At 36.2% G+C, this 20,440-nt stretch overlaps 1 protein-coding gene across 1 annotated transcript; it reads right to left on the minus strand.

Moving 5' to 3' along the window:
* Positions 1-16,036: 16,036 nt before the first annotated feature.
* LOC110822755 (uncharacterized) lies at positions 16,037-17,993 on the minus strand. The gene is made up of 4 exons (XM_022052946.2): positions 17,584-17,993; positions 16,818-16,928; positions 16,580-16,660; positions 16,037-16,328 (listed from the first exon to the last, which is right to left on the minus strand). The coding sequence occupies exons 1-4, from the start codon at positions 17,824-17,826 to the stop codon at positions 16,254-16,256; spliced, it is 510 nt and encodes a 169-aa protein (XP_021908638.1). The 5' UTR covers positions 17,827-17,993; the 3' UTR covers positions 16,037-16,253.
* Between the last annotated feature and the right edge of the window lie 2,447 nt (positions 17,994-20,440).

Below are 20,440 nucleotides of genomic sequence, written 5' to 3' on the forward strand. Positions count from 1 at the left end.
GCATGTGAGACCACAATCCCGGTAGGGTTCCCTACGGACCCGGTCCGTCCACCATCTCCCAGGATATCTAGTCAGGCTGACCCCCATAATACAATTATCAGTCTATACAATCTTTCATTTTCCTTTTCCTCAATCAACATCATCAATTCACATTTAAACAAGCAAATCGTAATTCATACCAACAGACAACATACAATATCAGTTTTTTCAGTCATTCAACCCATAATTAATAAAAAACGTAGTATATGCACACAAATCTGTAAAATGAACACATCAAACCCCATAATGCATTTAAAGCTGTAAAACAGTGTAAAACAGACCAAATAACAGTAAATCATCAATCACACTAGACTCGGGCTCCATTAGCAACCTTAAGCAATTTCACACATGCGTTAATTCAAGAAATACCGTTTTATCATTTTGAACTTTAATACCGTGATAGGAAATAGGGTGAGGGGTCCTTACTTGTTTTCGAGATCCGAATACGATTCACAGTGCGCCTGCAGGCTGTCCCTAATTTTCCCTGAATTTTTTTCTCGGGGAACTGAAACACACTAACAGTACCTGCACGTGTTCCAAAAAAAATTCCAAATTAGGCCCAGGGCCTCTTTCGGCCCAAATCGCAACTCCGGCACGGCGGCTCCGCCGTGCTCCGGCGACGGCGCCGCCGCTGGCGGCGGCGAGTCGCCTCGGGTTGGCTGTTTTCGGCCGTTTTCGGCCGAATTCGGCCACACTCGCATTGGTCCTTGTCAGAAAAGAACCTTAGGGCCCTCGGGGGGCCAAAAAATCACGGAAAAACGGAGCTTACCGGCGGCGGCGCTCTCGGGTGCAGCGGCTCTCCGGCGAGGTTCGTGTTTTGGTGATTCGGCTCCGGTCAACCTGTAGAGAAAAGAATGGTGATCACGGTGATATAAAAATTGCATCGAACGGAGGCCGGGAAGGGCCTCGTCGGAGGCAAAAACCGAGAGGGGGCGCGGCGGCGCCGCTGGGCTTCGGCCGCGTATTCCGGCCGTTTGGCCGGGATTTCGGTTTCGATTTGGCCATAGGAGGAATCAGTGGGGAAAAACGAGTCGGGGGTATGAAATTTACCTCGATCGGCGGTCGGAAATTTCCCCGGTGCGGCGGCGAGCGGCGGCGGGTGGCGGCGGTCGGCCTCTGGTTCGTCTTCTCCGGCGAGCGGCTGGCGGCTAGGGTTTGTGGTCTGGTGTGGGGGTTCTATTTATAACCCCTTGCCTTTTGATCACAGCCGTTCATTTTGTTTTAATCTGGGCCGTTCGTTTTTGATTGAATCTGGGCCGTCCGTGCGATTGAATCTGGGCCGTCCGATCGCGTGATTGATCTGGGCCGTCGGATCGCACCCACGCGGATCGCCAACGTGGCTCCTTTCGGAGTGACGCGATCTTGCCACGTGTCAGGCCCTGGTTGGCCGGGACTGCTGACGTGGCTGCTGACGCGGCTGCTGACGTGGCCCCCCCCTTTTTTTTTTTTTTTTTTTTTTTTTTTTTTTTTTTTTTTTTTTTTTTTTTTCCTCCTCCTTTCCGGGTGCTACAACTCTCCCCCCCATAAAGAAATTTGGTCCCCAAATTTGCCTCATTACTCTTGATCAAACAGATGAGGATATTGGGCCCTAAATTCTGATTCCAGCTCCCAAGTCGCCTCCCTAGGTGTGTGGTTCTGCCACAAGACTTTTACAAATGATATTTCCCGGTTACGGAGTATTCTGCTTTCTCGGTCTGTGATACTGACCGGTACTTCTTCATAAGACAAGTCCTCTCGGAGTGAAAGCGGTTCATGAGCCACGACATGAGAAGGGTCCGGATTGTACTTGCGCAGCATGGATACATGAAACACATTGTGAACCCGGGAGAGCTCAGGGGGCAGTGCAAGTCTGTAGGCAGTGGTACCAATCTTGTCTAAGATTTCAAAGGGTCCAATGTATCTGGGGTTTAATTTTCCCCTTCTGCCGAACCTACTAATTCCCTTGAAGGGGGTGACTTTAAGAAACACACGGTCACCTTTCTCAAAGGCCAGGTCTCTCCTCCGGGTATCAGCATAGCTCTTTTGCCTACTCTGAGCTGTCTGGATGTTCTTCTTGATCTTAACTATCTTGGACGTGGTTTCTTCCACCAAATCCGGGCCAAACAATCTTCTATCGCCCACTTCCTCCCAACAAATCGGTGACCTGCACGGACGCCCGTATAGCGCCTCGTATGGGGCCATGCCGATGCTTGCTTGGTAACTGTTGTTGTAGGCAAACTCTATCAGGGGTAGGTGGTCGTCCCAATGGCCTCCGGAGTCAAGGGCACAAGCTCGGAGCATATCCTCCAGTGTACGGATTGTCCTCTCTGATTGTCCATCGGTTTGGGGGTGGAAGGCAGTACTAAGGGACAGCTTTGTTCCCATAGCTTGCTGGAAACTATTCCAGAACCGAGAAGTGAATCTGGGATCCCTGTCGGACACCACTGTTACTGGGACCCCATGCAGTCTGACTATTTCCCGGACATACATTCTTGCCAACTTGTCCAACGAATCAGTCATTCTGATGGCCAGGAAGTGGGAAGACTTAGTGAGTCGATCAACAATTACCCATATGGCATCGTGTCCCGATCGTGCCTTGGGTAGTCCCGATACGAAGTCCATAGTGATGTGTTCCCACTTCCATTCTGGAATCGGCAAAGGCTGAAGCAACCCCCCTGGGCGTTGATGTTCTGCCTTGACCTGCTGACATACCAAGCACTTAGATACAAAGTCGGCTATATCTCTCTTCATCCCATTCCACCAGAATCGGGGTCGCATAGTTTGGTACATTTTTGTACTTCCTGGATGCATGGCGAACCTTGAACTATGGGACTCTGTCATGATGTCTCTTTTTAATTCATTGTCGTCTGAGACACACATTCTGTCCTTGAAACGAATCAATCCGTCGGCAGAGATCTGAAATTCTGAGTTTACTCCTTGTTCTGCATCCTTCTTGCGGTTTACTAGGGCGGGGTCGACTGACTGGGCTTCCTTTATTCTTTGGATTAACTCGGGTTGGACTGCTAGGTGGCTCAAACATGTGGCCCTCTTCAGATCTTGCAGTCGAACCTGCTGCGTAGCCCCAATGGACCTGCATTCCGAAACCATCAGATGGGCTAGGGTGCCTGCACTCTTCCTACTGAGGGCATCGGCTACTACGTTGCCCTTACCTGGATGGTATAGGATGTCACAATCATAGTCCTTGAGGAGTTCCATCCACCTTCTCTGACGCATGTTGAGATCCTTCTGAGTGAAGATGTGCTTCAAACTCTTATGATCGGTGTAGATCTGAAAGGTCTCTCCATACAAATAATGGCGCCAGATTTTCAAGGCGTGTATGATTGCGGCAAGCTCCAAGTCATGGGTAGGATAGTTCTTCTCATGATTCTTTAGCTGTCTAGACCCATATGCTATAACCTTTCCATGCTGCATCAGGACACAACCCAGGCCCAGATAGGAGGCATCACTATAAACTGTATACCCTCCTGATCCACTCGGTAGAGCCAGCACGGGTGCAGTAGTCAGTCGCTTCTTCAATTCTGAAAAACTCCTTTCGCAGTTCTCATTCCAATCAAACTTTGCATTCTTCTTTGTGAGTCGGGTTAGAGGGGCCGCTAGACTGGAGAACCCTTCGACAAACCGGCGGTAATAACCCACCATCCCTAGGAAACTGCGATTTTCCTTAACTGTTGTCAGCCTTTCCCAACCAAGTACCGCTTCAACCTTTTCGGGGTTCACCGACACCCCTTCCTTCGATATAACATGTCCTAGGAAGGCGGTTTGCTCGAGCCAAAATCCACACTTGCTCAACTTTGCATACAACTTCTTTTCCCTGAGTACCTGGAGGACTTGGGCAAGATGATGAGCATGTTCTTCTCTACTTTTTGAGTAGACTAAGATATCATCGATGAACACGATGACAAATTTATCCAAAAACTCTCTGAAGATTCTGTTCATTAGATCCAAAAAGATGGCCGGGGCGTTGGTTAGCCCAAACGGCATAACCAGGAACTCATAGTGTCCGTACCTGGTTCGGAATGCCGTCTTGGGGATGTCTTCTGCTCTCACTTTTACCTGATGGTAACCTGATCGTAGATCTATTTTAGAAAAGACCTGTGCACCCTGCAACTGATCGAAAAGGTCATCAATCCGGGGAAGAGGGTACTTGTTTTTTTTAATTGTTACCTTGTTTATCCTTCTATAATCAATACACAGTCTCAACGTTCCATCCCCTTTTTTTTGCAAAAGTAACCCCGGCACCCCATGGGGAAATGCTGTGTCTAATGAAGCCACTGTTTTGTAGCTCAGTGATTTGTTTCCTTAGCTCTTCCATCTCGATGCGGCTCATTTGGTAAGGAGCTACCGAGATGGGCTGGGTTCCTGGCTGTAAGTCTATGGTGAACTCGACCTCTCTGTCCCCTGGTAGACCGGGCAGTTCATCCGGAAATACGTCTAGAAAGTCTCGGACTACTGGAATCTCTTGGATACAAACTTCTTTCTTGGGTTTACCTAGTTAGGGAAAATACAATATTAAGGCACTGGGAATTAAGAAGAAAAGAATTTGTCATTAGGGAAAATCAGTACCGAATAATTTTATTAACTTGTAAATGGCTCCTCGTTGGGAGGATTAAATACAATCTTTTTGTTAAAGCAATCTATAGTGGCGTGATACACCGCTAGCCAATCCATTCCTAGGATTACATCAAAATCCCATGTGTCTAACCCTATCAGGTCTACCCTCAATTTCCTATCTGCTATCTCCACGACACATGCCCTGTAGACAACCTCTCCTAGCAATGTCTCCCCTACTAGCATGTAGGAGGCAATGGCAGCCCTCTGCTCAGGAACTACTCCCAAGGTCTCGAAAGCTCTTTCAGTCTCTGCCAGCTAGTATTGGGCCTCTTCAAAAGAGGATCCCCCTGCAAAAGTAGAAGGGTTCAGTCTTCTGTACCTCTCTATGAAGCCGGGGTCGATCAAGGAAGTAGCGGGGTCCCGAGGTAGAGGAACTTGGGCCGGCTGAGGGTTAACTGGGGGACCCTGTGGTGGCACCTGCTGATGTGGTGGGGGTACTGGAATGTGCTGTGGCGACGCCTGCTGGTACCGTGGCTGTGGTACAGGGTCGTACCGCGGCTGTGGCGCCGGGTGGTACTGTGGAGGAACAGGCTCCTGCCGGGGTGGCTCGAGATCAGCCTACTGTAGCGGGGGCTCAACCTGCGCTAGCGGAGGAGGTCCGGGTAACTCCCTTCTCTCCTCTTGCCTTTGCTGGGCAGTTACGAGAGCCTCCACCATCTCAAATAGTCTGTCTAAATCCTCCCGAAGCGAATTATCTTGGGCCGCTTGGTTTAGTGGGGGCCTTCCTCTCCTCATTCCCGTGTACTCGTCTTCACAAGTAATGATTGAGTAACGATATATCGATGAGTATTACTCTAAGGCACTATTGTGTAAGGGATGGGTCCGAGGAAATGCGGCTCTGATACCAACTGTAACGACCCCGGAAATATTAAAAAGAAATGAGTATTTAAATATATCGAATGCGGAAGCGAGATCAAAATTTTAGTTAACATCCCTTACACGAAAAACCAAAAACGTACTTAAAATATAAAAGATTAAACTAACTAAGAGAGGAACTCGAAAATAAGACTATGAGTATGACTACAGAGTCTCTAGGTATCCCCTTCGTCGTCCTCCTGCGGAACGGGCTCGGGAACCATGTCTTCCTGATCTGAAATGGTTAAATAAGGAGTGAGCTACACCAGCCCAGTAAGAACATCACGATATCTCACCGTCACGGAAATAAAGGTGGGTAGAAAACCACAAAAAGACCAATGGAGCACAATTTACAATAAACTCGTTTATTAACATGAAAACCTTTACCATCCACTTACCTTGGTGGAATTTATGAAAACAATATGAGAAAAACAATAACATCATCATAATCATTTAATAATCTAAGCTGTAAAACATAACACTTATCACGCCTCTTGTAATTCAATCATTGTACAACATATCCCTTTTTTCTCATTTACCAGCCTACTAGTATCCGTGGGGGTCCATAGGGGTTCCGCTACCCGTTAACCTTTAACATTCATAATCAGTTTCCAGGGCCGTCCCCATACCCCGTCCGGTATGGGCGCCAAAACCATGAACCTCAATACCCCGTCCGGTATGAGGGTGAAACGGGCCGTCCTCATACCCCGTCCGGTATGGGCGCCAAAACCATAAACCTCAATACCCCGTCCGGTATGAGGGTGAAACGGGCCGTCCCCATACCCCGTCCGGTATGGGCGCCAAAACCATAAACCTCAATACCCCGTCCGGTATGAGGGTGAAACGGGCCGTCCCCATACCCCGTCCGGTATGGGCGCCAAAACCATAAGATCTCCATACCCCGTCCGGCATGTGAGACCACAATCCCGGTAGGGTTCCCTACGGACCCGGTCCGTCCACCATCTCCCAGGATATCTAGTCAGGCTGACCCCCATAATACAATTATCAGTCTATACAATCTTTCATTTTCCTTTTCCTCAATCAACATCATCAATTCACATTTAAACAAGCAAATCGTAATTCATACCAACAGACAACATACAATATCAGTTTTTTCAGTCATTCAACCCATAATTAATAAAAAACGTAGTATATGCACACAAATCTGTAAAATGAACACATCAAACCCCATAATGCATTTAAAGCTGTAAAACAGTGTAAAACAGACCAAATAACAGTAAATCATCAATCACACTAGACTCGGGCTCCATTAGCAACCTTAAGCAATTTCACACATGCGTTAATTCAAGAAATACCGTTTTATCATTTTGAACTTTAATACCGTGATAGGAAATAGGGTGAGGGGTCCTTACTTGTTTTCGAGATCCGAATACGATTCACAGTGCGCCTGCAGGCTGTCCCTAATTTTCCCTGAATTTTTTTCTCGGGGAACTGAAACACACTAACAGTACCTGCACGTGTTCCAAAAAAAATTCCAAATTAGGCCCAGGGCCTCTTTCGGCCCAAATCGCAACTCCGGCACGGCGGCTCCGCCGTGCTCCGGCGACGGCGCCGCCGCTGGCGGCGGCGAGTCGCCTCGGGTTGGCTGTTTTCGGCCGTTTTCGGCCGAATTCGGCCACACTCGCATTGGTCCTTGTCAGAAAAGAACCTTAGGGCCCTCGGGGGGCCAAAAAATCACGGAAAAACGGAGCTTACCGGCGGCGGCGCTCTCGGGTGCAGCGGCTCTCCGGCGAGGTTCGTGTTTTGGTGATTCGGCTCCGGTCAACCTGTAGAGAAAAGAATGGTGATCACGGTGATATAAAAATTGCATCGAACGGAGGCCGGGAAGGGCCTCGTCGGAGGCAAAAACCGAGAGGGGGCGCGGCGGCGCCGCTGGGCTTCGGCCGCGTATTCCGGCCGTTTGGCCGGGATTTCGGTTTCGATTTGGCCATAGGAGGAATCAGTGGGGAAAAACGAGTCGGGGGTATGAAATTTACCTCGATCGGCGGTCGGAAATTTCCCCGGTGCGGCGGCGAGCGGCGGCGGGTGGCGGCGGTCGGCCTCTGGTTCGTCTTCTCCGGCGAGCGGCTGGCGGCTAGGGTTTGTGGTCTGGTGTGGGGGTTCTATTTATAACCCCTTGCCTTTTGATCACAGCCGTTCATTTTGTTTTAATCTGGGCCGTTCGTTTTTGATTGAATCTGGGCCGTCCGTGCGATTGAATCTGGGCCGTCCGATCGCGTGATTGATCTGGGCCGTCGGATCGCACCCACGCGGATCGCCAACGTGGCTCCTTTCGGAGTGACGCGATCTTGCCACGTGTCAGGCCCTGGTTGGCCGGGACTGCTGACGTGGCTGCTGACGCGGCTGCTGACGTGGCCCCCCCCTTTTTTTTTTTTTTTTTTTTTTTTTTTTTTTTTTTTTTTTTTTTCCGGGTGCTACACTTTTCCTCTTTCTTGGTTAAAAAAAAAAAGACAACCGTACTTCATGTAATCTGGAAACTGTCGTGTCAGCTTGTAGATTAAAGGGTGGAATGGATTTTTTAATTAATTACCCAATAATTACGCAATTTAATTATAATTAATCATAAAATAAAGACAATTTAAGAACACTAATAAATTACCATGTGGGCAACAGCTAGAGTTAACAGTTAAAACACATGGATAAAAAAGACAGATTGGAAAATGTCAAAAAGGGTAAACTTTTAGCTACAGGCTTAAAAACTCTTTAAGAATCCTAAGATAGTAAAAAACAAAGTCATTTTAGTAATTTAACTCTTTCATATTTTGTACTCTTGTCTTTCTTACTTTATTATTTCAATTCACTTCCATTTGTCGGAGACGTGCCATGTTTAATAATTCACATATGAATACATATACCCACCCACACCTACATATCTAAGCATGCATTCATTTTCGTATATCTATCTATTCCAAAAAAAAATCAAAATATTATGTTCAAAACGTTAAATATAAAACTAACCCATGTGAGTATGGATATACCATACATTAATTAATCATATTATTATGATTATAGTTTCTTAATTTTATTTTAATATACATAAAGAATCTTCCGCTACACGAATCAAACATGATTTTCGTTTTATATTAAATATAGTGCTCCGCCAATATATAACACGAATGGGTAAGGTGAACGAGAAAAATATGAATTGTCAAGCCAATAAACATGTTACAATTAATCTTAATGTTTTTCATTTAAATTTATTGCCGGCTTGCATGCATTTACATATTTAAATGTTTGGGATGTGGTAAAATAAATAATTAAGAAGGCACCATTTGTTAAAATAAAAAATAAAAATACCTTTATAATTACATTGTTAAAAGTAATGGGATATTTTTATAAACTATATGATAAAGTTGATTAAAACTATCAAGTGCGGATTAGGTAATAATTAATTAAGACATAACTATATTATATTTTAGCGATTAAAGTTAATTAAAATTACCCAAATAGTAATTTTAATAACTATTAGCCAATTGGCTAGCTTAATCAAGATTACTTAATTAATTATTGCAGTACTGTTAGTTTAAGGTTTGTTTGGACGGTGGTGGATAGACTTTACAATCTGTTTTATCAAAATGATGAGATTCCATTAGCTTAATCAAGGATTATGACAAATTACTTTTATTAATGGGGAGTTTGAGATGATCGATTTTGGGCCACGCCAATTATTATTTATATTTCTCATGATTAAGCACACGAGTTAAATTCCTCATCATGATTGCCGCGAATTAATTACCATAATAATACACATAATAATAATAATAATTATTATTATTATTCTTCAATATATATATATATATATGTATATATCATTTTAGATTCTACAAACAAAATCAAACACGAATGGTTAAGATTAAAAAGAAAGTGTCATTTATCAATTAAACTAACCGATTGGTAGGTAAATACATAAACTTGTAGTTAAAATTGCATACAATTAGAATATACATGTATGTATATGTGTATGTGTCTGCGTGCTGAATTTCAAGTGGATAGACTGAGTAATATTTTTTCTTTTGAAATTCTATCGCAAAAGTAGTTCATTTTAAAAACACCCATTAAAGGGTTTCCATAATCCAACACATATACATACATATATTTGTGTATATATGTATGACTTGAGGTGATGAATTTTGGGAACAACAAATAAATATAAGAATTCAAAGATGGAATTAAGTTCTTCTTTTGATTTTTTAAATTCTTTGTTGCCGGGTGGGTAGGGATGGTGCAATGTGGCAGCAGTCTTAATTATTAGCTATAAGATAAGATGTAATGCAATTATATTAATTTAATTTGTAATTTTGTTTTGTTTAATTTAAAACGTAGTCGTTAATTGGTTGCTTAGTGGACTCAATTATTAGCTACGTATGAATTTATTAGTAATAGTGGTGGTGGTGTGTGTATATTATTTTTACTATTGAGTCAGCTTTATATATACATACACACATATATATGATACATATATATATATATATATAATGTATGTACAGTTTAAAGTCTTGGAATAAAATCCACATGAAATTATTTTTATTCTCATGCGTAACCTTCCTTTTTGCATTTCAAATAATTTGTTGAATCACTTATCTTAAAAAAAAAAAAAAAAAAAAAAAAATTGATATGAAACAACATAATTAATTATTCATATTCTAATAATTATATTAATTAATTATAAGTAAAGAAGGTAAAGAATCTTATAATAAAGTTTGCCTTTTCAAAAGACCATATTTCAAACATGCATGACTTGGTCAATATTTACTTCAGTCAACTAGGGTGAAATTGGATTACCCAGGGTAAAAAAAAAAAGATTCAAAGAGATTATTTATTAAGATATAGTTTCCAATATGATTTGACATAAGTTAATCTTTAGTATATAACCCTATATTCCTAATATATTGACTCCAATAACACAAACCATAATAAATCAATCATACATGTTTGCTTCATTGACTTATTTATCCATATGGTACTTAAAAATTGACCTATTGGAACACCTATGTGTACACACACACACATATATATATATACACACACATACATATATACAGCTGCATTTGAATTGATCTTAATATATTTTTTCACAAACACAGTGGACCTACCCACCTAACACACAGCTACTACAGTAATTAATTTCGTACATTGAATTACTATTGTTTTCAAATTTTTACCACTTACCTTTAGATTTTATAATAACACAATACAAAGTAGCGTATTAATTGATATACGATAAAATAAACATAATATTTTAAACGATGATATAGAGCATCATCAAATTATTTTCTCTATATATATATATATATATTATTTTTTAGAGTCAAGAAGATAATAAGGTTATATTTTTATTTAACATGAAAAATAGTTTTTAAAAATAATTTACCTATGGCTTGGGTAAATTGTAACTAAATTTAGGATATTGTGTTTCTTGAATAAAAATATAAAAACTTGCTTGTAAATAATTTATTCATAATCACATTATAATAAAAAGTAAATAAATATTTATATTGTTAAAAAAAAAAAAGAAATTTTATAATAGTGACGTAAATTAAGATAATAATAAAAACAAAAAAAAACAAATTAAGAGTAATAGAGTGAAAGTAAATACGAAAATAAATAAAATTAAAATTTGTAAAAATAAAATTATAAATATTTGGTGGGTCCCTGATTTTTCATTTCCTTTCCGAACCTATTCGCAATAGTGAGACGAAACAGCGCCTCGTAAACGCACCGTCATGCGGTGCGTCCACACAACAGGGGGGGGGGGGGCCAAAGGGTGGTGGGGGGTCCGTCTCGATCTCACACGTGTTCCGTATTCGCCGCATCCACGTGTCAGAATTGGTCGGATTTCTTGTCTCCACCCCTCCGATTGCGGGCCCCACCCTACGTCCCCTCAAGTCAAAATGCCAATACGCTTGTCTTCTGCTGACGTGGCTCTCCCCTTCATAGGATTCTGTGGCTTCCTCTTTTCCCTCTTTTATATATCACTAGTTTTTGTATATTATTAATCTTAAAAAATATTAAAACAATTTTATTTTGTCACCATTGATCACATGTGTGTACAAAATACACACATATGTATTGTTAGGTGTGTATGTATAGGCTATATGATGTAGATAGATAAAATCCCATGTATACATATGTACATACGACATGTTTATAATCAACAAGCAAACAGATTGTTTACATATACAATTAGAAGAAAAGGGTATAAAAAAGCACAGACTCACACGCAAGTATTGAATATTGTATTTAATGTAGGCCTCTGGTTACCAGAAGACATGAAAATCTACCTCCATTTAAGGGAAAAAGACAAAAAAAGCCCTCCCAACTTGTTCTTGTTCGTATAGGATTCTTTTAATGTAGCCGTGAGGTGCACAAGATTTTGGGGGGATATGGGTCAATAGATTCTCTCTAATTAATTTATTTATAATGTTTGATATAATAATTAATTTACTATTTTTAATATAAATTTTTGGAATTATATTAATTTTTTAAAATATTAAAAAAAATTAGTCTCGCCTATAAAAATTTATCCCAATACATCACGAATAATAAATAAAAAAACTTAAAAAATGAGTAAAATTTTTTATTTTCTCGGTCAAAATTTAAGTAACGTGTGAATATCAAATAAAATTATGGAGAGACAATAATGAATTTAAATATCACTTCATGTTTGGTACGTATCATGTTGATGAGAATGTTCCTCCATACTTTCATTGTGTATAAATATAAATTTGTCGTGGTACATCAATTTAATATTTTTTGTTGTAACATAGTAATTGGTTAATGTATTTCAATATTAAAAATATGAAATTAAAAACATATGTTTATTTCATTTGAATTTTTTAATTATATTCTTTTATATTTGTCTTGGAAATATTATAATTAGAGATTGAAAGAGAGAGCTAGGTTCATGCACGCCAAAATTGCAAAGAGGAAATTGCCAAGAGGGTTCTTGAATTAAGTAAACGTGCATTGAGATAGAAATCAAAAGACTTATTTTTAGCATTAGACAACAAGGCAATTATTGAGCCTCTCGCTTTCGTTTATTTTTCTTAAATAATAAATTAAGGTGGTGCTTGTGTAACTTTTCCGACCAAAGATTGGATTAATGTAACATTAGATTAAAGATTTACTTTTCGGACCAAAGATTTAACTCTATCAAATCTCGAATTGAAATAAAATCAAGTTTTATTTTTTTAAAAAATTAAATTTATGTATTTAAAAATATTTTAATATTTTATTTACATGAAATGGATACAAAGAATAATATCATTTTGATGGTTAAAGTATTATGACAATATCATTCTCTATTAGAAACTACTTATGAAGAACTAAAAACTTGATATGAACTCAATATTTTTATTTATTTTAAAATTGTATCAAATTTGGAATATCAAATTTTTGTAAGGAATGGAGAATTACAATATCTGATCATCAACGAAAAGTTTGTGTAAATAAGTAAGTAAAAAATATTAAATTATTGTGATAAAGTAAATTAAATTAGGATCTAAAGGTTAAATGAGAGAATTTTCACAAAATTAAAAGTTTTTATAAATTAAAAAATGACTATCACAAGTGTCATAAGAGCTCGCATTTCTAGAATCATATTTTGTGCATGAGATTTTAGAGTTTAAATATAATTTCTTATAATTTTTAGGATGCCGAGAAGTAGAAAAATTTATACTAAAATATTCGGATTATATATTTTTAGAGGAAAATATTGATTGGTGGTACTATATGATTGAGGGGCTCGTCAATAAGTCTATTAGAGAAGGTAGAGAAGAGTTACACGGTCCTCCCCCAAGTACCTATATATTATTTTTATATTTTTATTATTAAGAAATACTAATCAATTTAGATTACACTCGACCAGGCGGGACCGAAATCTTCAATCTCATCCATTTTTTTTTGGTACGAATCAGATGGTGCCCATAATTTTATTTATGTCACACAAAATAGTAGTCAATTGGTGTACTAATTTTCTTGGTGCTTATTTTTAATAGAATAAATCCATACATTTCAATTAGGTCAAATTGTCTCTTTGTAATTTTGTCTGTAAGGAAAATATTCATGCATACGACGATCGGTCCAGAATTAAATCGGAATAAAAAACATGGTAGTGAGGGCCCATTAATTGAGCTTCCAAGTGAGATAAAACGAGGTCGTTTTTGGGCTTACCTTTTATATAAGGAGACTTTGATAATACGACCTGTCATTCTCGCTGGGCCTTCTGGCCCTTTAGTTTTTTAAACAAGCTTCGGTTATATTTTTGGGCCTCTTGGCCCATAAAATCTCTAACTTTCCTTCTAATGATATCATGTGCCTTTTTCTTTTATTTCACATGTTGTCTGGGATTCGAGTCATGAATGCGTCAATAAATAAAAACTGAAATAAAATCATAATTTAAAATTAATAATTTCGTATAAAATAACTTTATCAGATTGTATTGTTAAATAAAATAAAATTCATGATAAATTAATGTATGTATATGTATATATATATACATATTTTTTTTCCAAGTAGAGAGGGCTGGTTGGTTTTTGTTTGACCAAATGGGTCAACTTTGCATTCAATTAGAAAAAAAAAAAACCAAAATTAAATTAAGATAATTGGAGGAAAAATAAAGTAAAAGGGTGTAATTGATAAGATGCTGAGCACGTAAAGTGTTTCTCTTGCTTGCTTTATTTATTGTAGCATCTCTGGAAGTCCTATTTTTTTTTTTAAAAAAATAATAATAAAGTAATTTAACAATTAAAATTTTTATACTCTACGTAAAAACTTACAGTGTTCAATATACGTTTACTCTACCTTTCAATTTTATTATTATGTTATACGTTTACTGTAATTAATATATAATATTTAATTTAATAAAAATAAAAATTAATTTATTAATATATTAGTAAAATTGTAATCATTTTATTTTTCTTTTTTCTTTTTTTTTTTTTTAATAATTTGGAAAGCAGATGGCAACAAACATCTAATTTGTCTTGTCTTATAAGATTCAGTTGTTTCTTATGTTTTAAAGGAAGAAAAATAAAAGATTTTAAAAAATTTATAATTCTCGTTCTGGCAGTTAGAGTAGTTAATACGGTTGCCACTCGTGGGTTAACCAAATTAAGACACATTCTAAGTAAAGCTTTGTGCATATTAATTAAGAATTGACATAAAACATTAAATTAATTTTAATTTAGAATATTCTGAATATTATATTTTTTTAAAAATTTTGACTTTTTACTTAAAATTCTACATATTTTATTAATAAATAAAAATACGTAAAAAATAATAGTCAAATTTAATATAATAGAAATTAAATCACAAGTATTTAGTTATCTTACAAAATTAAAATAATAAACACGAAACTCATACGTTTTTGTTTTAACGTCAGTTTGCTTCGCCGTCAACTTCGAAGAGACGGCGACGTGCGATTTAACGATATGATTTAGACGTGGTGGAGAGGAGGAAGTTAATGGCGATTGGGTTGGGCGATAAGGTACCTCCCCCCCCTCCCCCTTACAAATTCTTTCATTCATTACTTGTATTATGAGGCTGAGATTTTAACAGTTTTTTTTACATGCAACGTCAGTGTCAACTACACTGTACAAACTTATTATTTTCACATTAATCAGTATATTTATTATGAAAAATTCATACGCTAATTTTTTTCTCAATGGGTGTTTACTAATTGTAATTAATTAATTTATTAAATTAAATTAATGTGATTAACTCGAAATTGTAACACCTTTTTTTGTGGGTATTGGAAAAATCTTGTATTGGTGGATAGTAAGTGTAAGTATACATATATATATATATATATATATGACACCATTAATTACTGTCTGAACGCTATATAAAGTTAAAAGCTACAGCGCCACCTACCTCCAGCTCAATCTTCATTCTTTAAGCAAACTTTTGAGCATAAAGGAAGATAACTAGTTAGTAATTATCAATCCCATATTTTTTATTCAATTGTTTATATTTTTTTTAAAGTAATTTATTTTCAGTATAATTCTTGCCCATATAAATTAAATTATTATTCAATTTTAATCAAAAATAGATTAACACGGCAAGATTATGTGAAATTATTTTTTAATATCATATTACCCAATTATCTAAATATAATCATTTATATATCCACTAAAGCAACTCTTCCAGATGATGGTACATCCATCCATTGCCTAGAAAAGATCGTGAATCCGCCCCATTCTCTGTGAATAGTTGTATATTAGAATTGAATTATACTGCATGTGTTGTTATTCAAAGATTATATGACTTTAATTTATGAATATATGTATAATCTACTAGAAAAAATAATATAACATTAGAATTATCAAGCAACTTGTTCCAAGTTATGAAGATGATCATCCAGTTGCTATATATTTTACAAACCCAATAAAACAGTCTTTTGTATTGCATTGGTAGTCAAAAATATAATCAAGGATTGTACAAAAGTTAAAGAAAAGAAAGCATAGAAATTGAATACGAAGAACAAAAAATGAGAAGAAGAAGAAGAAGAAGATAAAGAAAACAGAGTCAAGGTAGATTTAGTTACAAACCTGTTTATAAGGGTATTTCCCTTTTCCTAAATCAGCTAAAATAATCCACAAACAGAAGATAACCATAGAATTACACCAAACCCAAAACACCCACATAAATATATCAAAAGAAGTCACAATTAAATACATCACACAGCCTAATCAGTTGATCAGAACTAGGCTCTATCTTTATAATCCTCATCAGTGTATCGAATCTATGTTCTTACTCAGCTCCTCCAGCTTCTTCATCCTCAATCGCTCACTTTCGCTCACCAACTGCTCATCCCCGTATCAAAAATTTCAACAACAAACAAATATCACACATCAGAATTAGCTCATCAATATTACTCTGGCATTACTTGGGAAATTATTAGTCGGAAGACCCATACATAAATCAGATTGATTTTACTTTAAATTTCTTTTTCATATAACACAAAGTTTAAAAGTAAAGCAATCACATTTATACGGTCCTCTTAACTAATTTGTGTTTTGAGAACATCTAAGAATGGTAGTTTGGTAAGAATTACCTCCATTAGTTTGGTGATTAACTGTACTTTTTCCTTGTTCTTTTCGTTGAATGCATCGAGGGCGTCCTTGTATTCCTTTTCCTGTTTCATATGGTGAAAATTTAAGGTTTACGAGAAAATTTATATTATTGATTCAATCCTCATATGTGCCAAAATATAAAACAGTTGGATTGTCACGAACAAGAATGTGTTTGGTAGTGTCAATTGGCTAAAAATTTGGTGCTATTTGAAGCTTTACCTTCTTTTGGACTGTATGCCCTAACGGCTTTAATTCCTTGTTCACCGAATCGATCTTCTTTCGAACCAGAGCAACTTCCTTTCTCATGGGATCTGCAAGAGCTTCAAGCTCCTGGTAGATTTATAAAAGTTAGCTATAAATTCATACACTATATTAACAGTAATTACCGTAGTTTTTCTGCAATTTCAGGTAAAATAAATTCCAACCAGTAAAAAAAAAAAAAAAAGTTTGATGAAGACTAAAAGATTCCCAAATTCATCCGACCCTCTTCGAGAGCTTTACAGCAATTACTTCATTTTAAGGTTGAAATTAATTAGACCCAAAAACCCCAAATTAATAGTTTCTTTCCTTAATCTTGTCTTTTAAAGTTTAAAACTGAAATATAGTTCTGACTCCCAATTTATTGAAAAAAATAAATAATTAAACTAACCAAAAAAAAAAAAGAAAAAAAGGGAAGAAGAAGAACAAAGCTACCTGTAGTGCAAAATATACCAAAAAAGGTTAGAACTTGAACATAATAAAAATCCATGACCGTCTAATTTTCAGATCATGAGTTTCTGTAACAGCAGAGCTTACATCTTCCAGTTTTTAGCTTAAATTTTGAGCTTTCATGCAGCCGGAAAGGTAATTTTAGGGTTAAAAAGTTCAAATCTTTGAAACCCACCTACCAAAACCAAATTAAAGTTCAACAAGGTAGCTCATTTCTTCCTCATGAAACCCTAAAGAAATTTCTTAAAAAGAAAAGCAGAAGATTTCGTCAAAATACCTCACGAATCATGGCCAGGCGTTTTGTTTCTTCCTCAACTCGACCCAACTGAGCCTGAACTCTCTCTCTGACCTCAAGCTTCTTCCTCTCTATCTCTTCTTCTTTTGCTCTGAAAGTCAAGAGAGCAGACCTCGACATTTCCTCATCTTCCTTGGACATTTGGCTGCTAAAGCTTAAGCTCCCCGAGTTCTGCACCATTAGCTGGTGGTTGGGTTGCTGTACTACCTGCTCGATTGTCTGCATCGTCTCCTTCTCCTCCTTCTTCTTCCTCAACCCGCAACAAAAACCCTCCTTCACCTTCCTCGAATTCCGATCTTCACCTATCTTCTCTTCTGCTTCTCTCTCTCTCTCACGCTTTTGCTTTTGCTTTCAAATGATGGCTTATTCTCTTTCTCTCTCTCTCTCTGGTTTTCTTTTCTATCTTATTGTAAGTGCTTATAAACAAAGGGCAGCAGTGCTTGTTGATTTTAATTAAGCTTTTGAAGTTTGTGAATAGATTAAAGTATTGATTTGGCCAGCTTAGCGAACCAAATAAGGTCCTGTTTGGAAAAGTAAAATAAAAATTAGAAGGAAAAAAAAAAAAAAAAAAAGCATAAGCTGAAATGACCCAACTGCCAACTACTGATAAAGATATGAAGGATTTTCCAACTTTACCCAAATGAATTTTATCTTCTCTTGAAAATTCAAAATTTATAACCAAAACCCCACGTGAAAAAATAAAAAATAAAAAATCAAACTTTTGACCCCTCTTCGAGAATAATAGTTTTCTGAATACCTACGTACCATTTCACACCACCAAGTATAATCGTATTGCCATTAAATTTATGTTATATTAATAATACATTTTCTGAATCTATACTTAACATGTCTCGTTAATTGTTATAATTAAAATTTAATTTGTTAGTTATATATTTTTTATTTAAAAGTTACATGATAAATTATGTAAATATTAAAAGCTGACAATAATGTTGTTGATATGTCCAATATCATCCTTTATTATTATTTTTTAAATAAATTTTAAATGACAAACATGTACTTCAAGTCAATTTTAAGATTTCTATTTTATTTTGACCCTCTTGTTCTTATAAAATAATTATATATATATTTGTTTTTTTTTTTCTTGAAGTCAATTCCACTTTTATTTATCGATTATATATTAAGTACATAAATTAAATAAATTTATATTAATTTGTATGTAACACATTCTCAAGTTGGTGAACCGGCAACCCCAACAAACTCTCCCGTGCATGGTTGGGTCATCCACATGAAGACTCTGACAGGAGGATGTAATTTTTATATGCAAAAATCATGCAGTGAACTCCAAGCATATATTGTATAATTTTATAGCAAAAAAAAAAAAAAAAAGTATAAATCAAATAATTAAAAATAAATTATTATTATCATAAATAAAATTCGTTAAGATATACTAAAACGCTGCGTTTAAATTTATAATTTAAATTCTGCTGTTCATTTGGGTTTGAAAAATATTTGTTGGCCCATTTTTAATGCAAAAAACATGAATAACTTCCAAAAGTTGAAGGAATCCCATCATGCAGTTAATTATTACTACCTAGTACGCTCATCCCATCCCGACCACAGAACAAAAAACAGCTCTTGAATTTTTTTTTATTATAAAAAATATGCAATTCATACAAAACTAATATTAAAATAATAATAATAATAATTAAATACATTTAACCTTAAATTATGGTGGAATTTAGGGGTAAAATTTTTTATTATTTTTTGTTTTTTTAACAAATTTTAAATTCAATTAAAATATATAGGAATAAAGAAATAATAATTGTGTAACTTGAGCGTGCATTGAGATATGTCAGGCCATATATATATATATATATATATATGATTTCTTTTGTTAAATTCAATACCCAATTATCACTTTGAGTTCTTATTTTTATAAGTGAAATAAAATTATTTAAATTTAAATGAAACTAATTAAGAAATAAATTTATTCAATAGAAATGTAAAAATTAATTATATTGATTAAAATAATATAAGAATATTTATTACAGAAATAACAATTAAACGGAGTCGTAACGGTTAAGGCAAACCAGCCATTGCGGCTGCCGGCTGGCAGGCAGCTTATCTACGTATCCTTCCAATATTCATTCACCTACACAGCAAGAATCTTCCCTTTATTCCTTTTTCTTACATTATTATTATTATTATTAAATATCATAAGATTGTTATTACAATTTAATTTTTATTATATAGTTTACTACTCAGTTTATTATTCTGTTCAAAAAATAAAATAAAATTAACATACAAAAATTTTAAAATTTAGACCCACGATAAAAATTAAACTTGTTCTACCGTTAATTTGTAAAATTCTATAATTTGAATAGTGAGAAAAATACATAAATAAACTTAATTTTATATATAAATATGTCAGCTCGACAATAATTTATATATTTGTTGTTGTTGTTTTTTTTTTTTAAAAATAAATAATAAAATGGTGGTTTTATATTATGAGGAGGTGTACTTTAAAGTATTCTAAAATTACACAAATCTTCCCGTTAATGGATTTCTACTTTTTTTTCCTTTGAGAGATTGCGGGGGACCATTTCGCCAATTTGACATGTTCAAACGTGGGAACCGCTGTTCTGTTCTTCTTCTTTTAAAAAAAAAAAAAAAAAATTGGAAAAAGAAATAAAGTCAAAGTTGGACGGTGGAGATCATGGGATCAAATTTATGATGAGTTGATGGTCTCACGGTGTGGGACCATCCAACGGTGGACATTGAAGGCATGCATTAAGATCCACGCAGCTTCACCTTCTCCGACCTGGATTGCTGATTAAAATAATAATATTTTACTTTAATTTTGATTTTTCTATATGAT

Source organism: Carica papaya, chromosome 8 (genome assembly GCF_054855325.1).
Source record: "Carica papaya isolate Zhongbai chromosome 8, ASM5485532v1, whole genome shotgun sequence".
Lineage (NCBI taxonomy): Eukaryota > Viridiplantae > Streptophyta > Magnoliopsida > Brassicales > Caricaceae > Carica > Carica papaya.